Source organism: Glycine max, chromosome 15 (assembly GCF_000004515.6).
Source record: "Glycine max cultivar Williams 82 chromosome 15, Glycine_max_v4.0, whole genome shotgun sequence".
In the NCBI taxonomy this organism is placed as follows: Eukaryota; Viridiplantae; Streptophyta; class Magnoliopsida; order Fabales; family Fabaceae; genus Glycine; species Glycine max.
In genome coordinates this window covers 1,313,477-1,323,403 of record NC_038251.2, presented here as the reverse complement: position 1 = coordinate 1,323,403, position 9,927 = coordinate 1,313,477, and the positions used below count along the sequence as shown (strand labels likewise).

The 9,927-nt window shown below is 29.5% G+C and overlaps 1 protein-coding gene across 1 annotated transcript; it reads left to right on the top strand.

Moving 5' to 3' along the window:
* Nucleotides 1-2,042: 2,042 nt before the first annotated feature.
* Nucleotides 2,043-5,368, top strand: LOC100792940 (protein NRT1/ PTR FAMILY 1.2). Its single transcript, XM_003546429.5, has 4 exons — nt 2,043-2,535; nt 2,616-2,833; nt 3,489-4,039; nt 4,301-5,368. Exons 1-4 carry the CDS (start codon nt 2,427-2,429, stop codon nt 5,271-5,273), a joined length of 1,851 nt encoding a protein of 616 aa, XP_003546477.1. The 5' UTR covers nt 2,043-2,426; the 3' UTR covers nt 5,274-5,368.
* Nucleotides 5,369-9,927: the final 4,559 nt, after the last annotated feature.

The following is a 9,927-nucleotide window of genomic DNA, read 5'->3' as shown; positions in this document are numbered from 1 at the left end:
ATTATATCGGCATCTAAGTTATTAAGGCTGAAGTTATATTTTTAAATTTTTTTATAATAACTTTAATATATAGAAATGTTTTTTTTTTCTTTCTTACTCTTAAGAACTAATTTGGTGATTGATTTATTTTATCAAATATAAAGAGTATGAATAAAATATAAGAAATAATCATATGACCATTTTTTATTAAAGTGTGAAAAGAATTTTACACTTAGGATGAACAATTTATCTTAAATCACATTAACATTTTGAATTATTTGAAAAAAACATGTTTTATTATAATTTAATACTTTTTTAATCCATTATTTTGAAATTTTTTCTCTTGTTTACTATCTTTTTTATTTTATTGGACTTACAAGCTTATAGGTGGATGACTTTTCTAATTATTACAACTTCTTCAACAATGCTCATCAATAAAGTTTTAATTACAATCTCTGATCTGACCATACTACTTTGGGACGTTTAATGTAATGAATGATTTTGATTTGTAATTTCATAGTTTGAAGTGTATTTCTATTTTGATCGTTTCTCTCATCCATAACACGTATAACTTTACTACTTTTCTTTTTGTGACATATAACTTTACTATACTTTAATCATACTTAGAGTTCTTTGCAATTTAAGCTCAATAGAAATGTCCTTTTGATTACATTTTAAACTTAATTATTTATTTCATTTCTAAATATGATTTTTTAGATACTGTTTTTTTAAATAGCTTTCTCACAGTGTAAACCAATTTTGTTCATGCGTGTTGTATGAGTCTAAATTTATTTTTAATATTGAAATTATCCATCTATTTATACATTTAGAAAATATTTATATTTATCTTTCGATATATTTTAGCAAATGTACTTACAAAAGCAACAAAAAAGAATTATGTATAACATACATCTAAATGATGGGGGACCTAAGCTTTATATATTTTATTTAGAAAGAGGTTACATTATCATCTTACTCTAGCTATAAGATGCGAACCTGACTAATTTTTGGACTCGCGCAATTCACATGTAGTTTTTTTTAACTATCATATAAGAATTAATTTATATTAATATAAATGATAAAATAAGTAAGGATATAGAAAATTCATAAAAAAAAATATGCATGTCACTTCCTTATAAAAATGAATTATCATTCTTTAAGAAAACAAATATAACAATATATATATTCATTGTTTGCAATGGAGATTTTATTTTATCAGGAAAAATAAATTGAAGATAAGAATTTTTGAAATTGAGAAATAAATTATGAGTGAAATTTTTTAAGTCAACATACAGTATCTCTTTGTCTGTTAACTCAACATGGTAGTCAAAATTTGAAATATAAAAATTAAATTCTAATTAAAAAAATTAATTGATTTTTTTAATATTCATAAATAAAAATTAATTTAAATTCAAATTTAATCCGAGAAATGAGAATATTAAATTTAAATAATATATAATAAATAAAATTTTAAATAATAAATTATATTTTGAATTTATAATGAATAATGTAAATTGTGATATAAGATTATTGTTAAATTAAAATGGATAAGTACTTATCAAAATTAAGTATATAGATATAGATAAAATGGTGATGGTTTGAAATAGTTAAAAAAAATAATGTATGAAATGCACCTCTAAGAAAAATAGAAAACATAGTGCCTTGTTAATGTATAATTGAGTTGAGAGAGACAAGAGGACAGAATAAAATTTCATTATTCAAGTTTGAGAATTCTAATTCTAATTTATAATATGGTAAAGAAAAAAAATTCTAATTTATAACATGTCGTTCTTTTGAATAATTCTGAATTTAAGTTTGATGGCAATTTCACCCGAATATAGTAATAAAAAAACTTATAAACTAATTGATTAATAATATATATATATTTTTACATTAACTGTATATAAAAATTAAACTCTTAAAAACTTATCTTTTCTGCTCAAAATGTGTGAGCATTTTATATTTGTGCCGTCTAAGTTAAATATAGTAGAGAAAATAAAGAAAAATAAATATACCACCCTTTGGCAATCTAGTTTAAAGTGTGAACACGATCCAATTCACGCAACCAGAAATTGTTTTTTATTCTTGTCGGTAATTATGACTTGAGATTACAATCATTGAAACAAACTTTGACTCATGAGTCAGAACACATCACGAACATGAACATGTTAAGTGGTTCCACAATTGTTGCCCACTATTTATTTGGTAATTTATCTTGTAAGTTGTGAAGAGTGATGGGACACAGACACGGTGCATTCCAGATATGCATGGAGTCTCTCTCTCTGTATGAACACGCAAAAGACCATTGATTGTCCGAGAGAACGCAAGCACTGACATCAGTACTCCATATATTTGCTACTCTGCATGAACATAACATTCATACTTAAGTTTTGCTGGTTGTGTGTGTGTTTTTTGTTCTTGGTCGAGCCTTGTACTGATTAACGAGAATGGACAAGGAAGTGGAGCTTGGTTCCCTTGAAGGTGAAATGGCCACCCAGCACATTTCACAACCACAGAAGCGCAAGGGTGGTCTTGTTACCATGCCTTTCATCATTGGTGAGTAATGAGTATACTTGCTCATTCGCAGAACACTACTTGGTTTTTTTTTTCCTTTGACTCACTGTTTTTTTTGGCAGCAAATGAGGCACTTGCGAGGGTGGCAAGTTTGGGCCTTTTGCCCAACATGATACTGTATTTGATGGGGACCTACAGGCTTCACCTTGCCCAAGCAACCCAGATACTTCTCTGGTCCCATGCTACCAGCAATTTCACACCTGTGGTGGGTGCTTTCATTGCTGATTCTTATCTGGGTCGATTCCTCGCTGTTGGGTTGGGTTCGGCCATCACTTTTCTGGTATTGTTTTTCTTGTACTTTTTTTTCGTGTTTTTACTTGAATCATTCAATTTTAGAGTTTGTTTTCTCCTCCTGCCCTTTGAGCTGTTTAATATGAGAGCAATGAATCTCAGTGAGGGTGGCAGATTCCTGAGATAAACACTATTAACTAATTGATTTGAAAATGGTTCGAGTTTTCTTCATTGTTACTACCTCTCGATTTTCTGAAAGAGAAGGTAAAGGTGGTCACTTTTATGATGGGAATAAAGTTAGTTGCTAATGAATATTATATGATTGGATTGCTAAGCCCTCTGTTTCTGTTCAAGTCTCCTCGAACATAATACTTTTATGTTATTCACAAATGGATGATGACAATAAATTCCCTCATACGAGAAAGAGAGAATAATACAAGGGAAAAGTTCTGTCAAAGTTTCATAATTTTGTGAATGTTAGATAGGTACAACGGAAGAGAATATTTTTATGTGAACTTTCTGATGATTCTATTGCACATCAATTTTTAAACTACCATTATGGAATTTGCCAATCTTGTGAACACTCTTCGGTTATTAGGATGATCAATGATGATAGTCTTCCAATAGGATTAGTAGATTTGATGTTGTTTTTACAAAGTGCTGTCATCTGAAAAGTCCTTAACATTTTTTTTCCTTGGCAACAGGGAATGACACTGCTGTGGTTAACAGCTATGATCCCACAGGCACGGCCTCCCACTTGCAGTAGCAATAAAGCTGGAGGCTGTAAATCGGCAACAGGAGGGCAAATGGCAATCTTAATCTCTGCCCTTGCTCTCATGTCTGTTGGAAATGGTGGTCTTTCATGCTCCTTAGCATTTGGTGCAGACCAGGTGAACAGAAAAGATAACCCCAACAACAGAAGGGTCTTGGAAATATTCTTCAGCTGGTATTATGCTTCTGCTGCTATTTCTGTCATAATTGCTCTCACAGGAATAGTTTATATCCAAGATCATCTTGGATGGAAAGTGGGTTATGGAGTTCCAGCAGCACTCATGCTTTTATCTACTGTCTCCTTCCTCCTTGCCTCTCCACTTTATGTAAAGAATAAAGTAGAATCCAGCTTGTTCACAGGATTTGTACAAGTGATTGTTGTTGCCTACAAGAACAGAAAACTTCCATTACCACCAAACAACTCCCCTGAACATTACCATCATAAGAAGGAGTCAGACCTTGTCGTTCCAACCGATAAACTAAGGTATAATCAAATTACCATGCTATCTTTGAGATTAATTGGTATGAGCTTAAAATTTTTTCCATTGTCAAACAATCAGAAATCATCTATTGTGTGAATTTTAAAATAATTATTATTATAAATTTATGATACAGGACGATTTGTGATTGAAAGACATTATAAAAATCTATACACTATCAATATATGTATTACTTATTCTTTATCTTTTGCATATCCTGTGGATGAAATGAAACACTTAACTTCAGCTTATGTTTTATCATCTAGTTTCCTGAATAGAGCCTGTGTTATCAAAGATCGGGAACAAGAAATAGCCTCGGATGGTTCAGCATCAAATCCATGGAAACTCTGCACAGTAGATCAAGTAGAGGAACTAAAAGCCATTATTAAAGTGATTCCCTTGTGGTCTACAGGGATCATGATGTCAGTTAACATTGGAGGCTCATTTGGATTGCTGCAAGCTAAGTCCCTGGACAGACACATCACCTCACACTTCCAAGTGCCACCTGGCTCTTTTAGTGTAGTCATGGTACTTACAATATTTTTATGGATAGCTCTCTATGACCGAGCCATTCTTCCTTTAGCATCAAAGATAAGAGGCAAACCGGTTAGGATCAGTGCAAAGAGAAGAATGGGACTTGGCTTGTTTTTCTCTTTTATCCACTTGGTAACTTCGGCTATTGTCGAATCCGTAAGGCGAAGGAGAGCAATCAAGGAGGGATATCTTAACAATGCCAATGGTGTGTTGCATATGTCTGCAATGTGGCTTTTCCCACAACTTTGCTTGGGTGGAATAGCTGAAGCATTCAATGCAATAGGCCAAAATGAGTTCTATTACACAGAGTTTCCTAGGACCATGTCCAGTGTTGCTGCTTCCCTTTCTGGACTGGGAATGGCTGCAGGAAACTTGGTGTCTAGTTTTGTCTTCAGCGTTGTACAAAATGCTACTTCAAGAGGGGGGAAAGAAGGTTGGGTTTTGGATAACATTAACAAGGGTCGTTATGACAAGTACTACTGGGTTATTTCTGGACTCAGTGCTCTTAATATAGTGTATTATCTAATATGCAGTTGGGCTTATGGACCTACCGTTGAGCAAGTACAAGTACGTAAGTTAGGTGAAGAAAATGGCTCAAGGGAATTAGAACCTTCAACTGAATTTAGGAATGGGAGTCAGGTTGACAAAGAATTCCAGATTAGTAAAGAAAATGGCTCAAAGGAGGAAGAAGAGTTAACTAGGTGATATGTTGAATTGCTCCTCTAGGCATATTGTTGATCGGGCAAATACACTTAATGCCCAGTGATTCACTCTCAAATAATATCTTTTTTTTCTCTCCATGTTTTGACCAGTAGTCGCATTTATAATAAGGCTATAGATGAATATACACACATATATTATGTATAATCGGTTAGTGTATGAAGATGCGAATAATACTATAAAATGCTGTAGACCATAAATTTTTCTGGAACCCTTTTGGTTCTGTTGAGAAAAAAAAAATTATTTAAGTCTTAATGGTTTTTTTAATACTTCTACTTAGGGAGTCTATTTTCTTAGTTTTTCAAATAAAATTTTGTATTTTGTAGTCTCTTAAATTAAAAGAATATTCGTTTTAGCCCTTTTGTCAGAATTTAAGAGATTAAAAATACAACTTTTTATTTGATGTAAAGAATTTAATTGATGCATTTTAAAAAATTAAAGACCTAATTGAGTCATTTAAAAAAATTTAAGGACCTATTAAAGCATTTTAAAATTTAGAGATTAAATTGACGAATTTTAATACAATGGATTAAATTGATAAGTTAAGCATACTACTTTTACTGTTATAAAAATAGATAGAAGGTCTAGCCTGCAACGTATCTCTTTCATGACATTATTTTGCCGCTCAACCAATTTTCCATTCTTTCACCACCTTTTCTACTGATGAGGCATTTATGGAAAAAGATCATGTAAAGATTTAATTGTGTTGTGAAGTTTGGGTTGAGATTAATGAAAAACTTTAGAATTGTTGCATCTGTTCTAAGTATAACCGAGGTAGAAAATGTCATTTTCTGCATAGATTACACATATAACTAATGAAATGGAGTTGAAAAAGCTGTCATTTTTTTTATTACAAGTAGGTTCATATATGTAAGTTAGGATTATTCAAACCTAGTTCTGGGTGAAAATTTTATAACGATGAATTTTGAATATTTTTATATTTATAAAGATGAAAATCATATTTTAACCTATTTTATTTGAATACATGTATTGTTATTGTGAAACTAAATACAACTATTTTTAAAAAATTCATAATTTAAAAATCTATTAATTTGCTATTATATTTATCACAAATAATATTTTAACTTTATTTTTAATAATTTAAATAAAAAAACATATTCTGTTGCTTAATATTTATATGATAATTTTGAAAAAGTTAATAATAAATATTTTTAGAAATAATATTAAATATATTTTATTGGAAAATAATATTTTTTTATGTTTTATATAGGAATCCTTATAGACATAAATAAAAAACTAATTTGCTTTAAAAGGTTCAAGTAAAGCTTAATAAAAAATAATATACGAATATACAAAAGTATTTCATTTATGTATACACACAGGCGCACACCATTATGTGTGAATTTGCTTACATTGACATCTAATTGTATTTTTCCTATCAATAGTATGTAGATAAATTAATATTTATCTTGAAAATATTTCAATCTTCAAAATTACTTATCTTTTATATAAAAAAACTTAACTCTTATTTTTTACATTAACACCATTCAGCTTTCATGGCCTGTCCAATAGCAGGGGAACCAAACTAGTATAATCAAATAATTGGCTTTTCCTTTGACAGTTGGAGCCATTGGAAGACGAGGACATTAATTAGTTTCTTCTTTTAATTTGAGTAGTAAAGCAGCATATGTTCCATACGTCCCTAACGTTAGATGTGTGTGAAGAAATCTTAATACAAAGATAAATCCAAGTTGAATGCGATTCTCTTGGCACTTGGCAAAATGAGCACAACAACTAATTAGAATTAAATGAGTTAAGGAAGGAACGCAGAAAATGAATGGGACATTGTAGAACAAACCATAAACATTAAACAAAGTGAAAACTTAAATTAATGTGAATCTTGAATTCTAAGCCTAGCTCACTCAATACCGTTGATGGAACTTTAATATGAAATGCCGTATATAAATATAAGATTAAATAGTACATATATGTAATATTCAAATGCGAAATAAGATAAACAAATGACTCGTTCCAATGCAGATGCCTATCCAGAATGTCACATCTACCATGCGTCCAGATTCCAGCAGTACGAAGGAAAAGATTAATTACCTTGTCTAGGTTCTGCAATCTTCGATAGCCATATGTGAAGTCTATATGCTATGAAAGGTCTTTGAGCCTGTAAAGACAATATTGGTCATCAATCAAAAACAAGTCAAAAGTAAACAGAATAACGAAGTCTAATACCACAGTTGCTGAACAATATAAGTTTATTTCGTCTCGTTCAAAATTCACTACTGCGAGACGCCTTTTTCTAAAATGACAAAATCAAAAGAAGTAAATATTAATTTCGGGGATATCTGTTGTTACATTAATTAAACAATTTTCTGTTTTTTTTTTAAATAAAAGCACAATTAATGTCACAAGTCTGACTTCTTAAAACAGGTTTAATTTTGAAAAGAATAAGCGTGTGTTTTATTGTGTTTTTGTTTTTTATGTTTCAACAATTATTTTATAAAATGATTTTCAAAAAACATATTTTTAGAGAATAGAAGTGAGGAAAGATGTAAAAGTTACAGACATCGTATCTTTTTGTATATATTAATCTGCAGGGATCATGATGCCAGAAAATATCTTTACATGTATTAACTCATTTTCTATGACATCTTAATCGCAACGAAGCATCTACCCATCTTAGATCTCATCAGCTCAACCAACACTCTGAATCTCTGATGAACTCGTCACCTTTTGAAAATTCAAACTCCAATTCAACACAAATGGTTCATTTCTCACAAATCAGCATCCGACTCATAACATTTCATTTTACGTCCATCTCGGAAAGATAAAAAATAATATGTAATTACAATTTCATATACGTACGATGTTTTATTCCTTAAAATACTGAGTCTGTGTCCATCCATATTTTCCAAATGGATATACCTGACAAGTAGTTTTTTTTAGGGAGTTGTTCATCGTGAACGACGAATTGTTCGCACAACCCATGTGGTACCTCAAAAGTGTCAAAGTTGTTCATGCAGCCTCTTTTTCTTTTTTTTTTCATAAAAAAATAGTAACATGTTGTAATAATTTGACACCAAGTCACCAAGAATATTATAAATAAAAATAAAAATCTTCATAATTAGTGTGCTTAGGACATAAACTAAAAAGATAAAATATTTATTAAAAAATCACAAAAAGTTATAAATAATATAATTTATATATTTCAATAAAAAAATCTTTTTTTAATCAGTGTCTTAACTTATTTGTTAAAAATAAAGTAATTAATTGATATTTTAGCTTGCAGATGCATTAATTGTCACACGAAATAATCACACTCACCTATAATAAAAAAATATATTAATGTCTTCTACGTGTCCATTGCCCATCTGCAACTCAATTGTTTTGTCCCTTGATCCGATGGCTCACAAACAACATTATGATTCATTTTTCGCTTTTAGTACTACGGGAATTAATAGAATATTAATACCCAATTTTTTTTTCCATAATACGCAGTGCTTTTGTCACATGCATTTGATTGATTTTATCACAAGTAAAAATATGAGATTCGAACTTGAGTAATGAAATAAAATAAATATTCAATAGCTTTTAGTCGGGTCCATATCCTTAAATTTAGTGCTACTAATTTCTTATAGCGTATAAATAGCTACTAGTAATTTCAAAGACAATATACTTTATCCATCATGAAATAAGTATCATTTTGGAGTATTATAAAATAATTAAGGAAATCTTAAATTTTAAAAAATATCATAATTTAATTATCTTTTTTATGATAATATATTTTATTAATACATAAATATTTTTTGACAGAAAATAATTATTGGTCGCCAATTTAAATCGAGCTCAATAAAATGGCAATTGATCCAACTCTTACCTAGCTAGTACAACCTAAAATATCTTTTTCAATCAATAATTAGGGAAAAACCCTGAATGAATCATAGCTTCATCCAACTATTAGGGTGATCATACTTAATCGGCACAGCACTTGCATAATCCACTTTGTAATACCACGAAGAAAGCATCCCGCCACTTAAGATAGTGGTGTCTTTAATATTTTAAATACTGCATCCGTTTTTTATATAAAAATAATTAAGTTTGCAAATTTTAATTAATAATACCATAAATTTATTTTTATTAGACAATTACTTATAAAATTAAATTGTTTAAGTGATAGTGATATTAAATAATATTATTAGTTATTTAAAGAATAAGTTTTCTTATAAATGAGTGTGACTTATATATATATTATTAACAGATCAATGATTTGTCTATTTATATAAAAAAAAATGAGTGAATATCTCTCATGATTTCAACAGATAAAGAACATAGAAAATAGTACTTCCTTTATAATCTCATTATAATTATTTTTTCATTTATATATCTTATAATATTAATGATTGATAATAAAATTTATAAATAAATTAATCATGATTTAAGATTCATTTTACAGAATTATTATTTTATTTCATGTATTTATTGTTTCTTGTATAAAGGAGCAATGATAATATGACTTTGTGAATTTTCTTTTAGAAATTATTGGTCATAGTCCACTCTAGTAATATATCTATGGAGCAATGATAATATGACTTTGTGAGTTTTCTTTTAGAAATTATTGGTCGTAGTCCACTCTAGTAATATATCTATATATCTTCACGCAATTCTA

Bases quoted from the DNA above. Each gene is read 5' to 3' on its own strand.
- LOC100792940 (XM_003546429.5), top strand. From the start codon at position 2,427: ATGGACAAGGAAGTGGAGCTTGGTTCCCTTGAAGGTGAAATGGCCACC. The intron at 2,536-2,615 runs GTGAGTAATGAG...TTTTTTTGGCAG, and splicing joins TACCATGCCTTTCATCATTG to CAAATGAGGCACTTGCGAGG. The intron at 2,834-3,488 runs GTATTGTTTTTC...CCTTGGCAACAG, and splicing joins GTTCGGCCATCACTTTTCTG to GGAATGACACTGCTGTGGTT.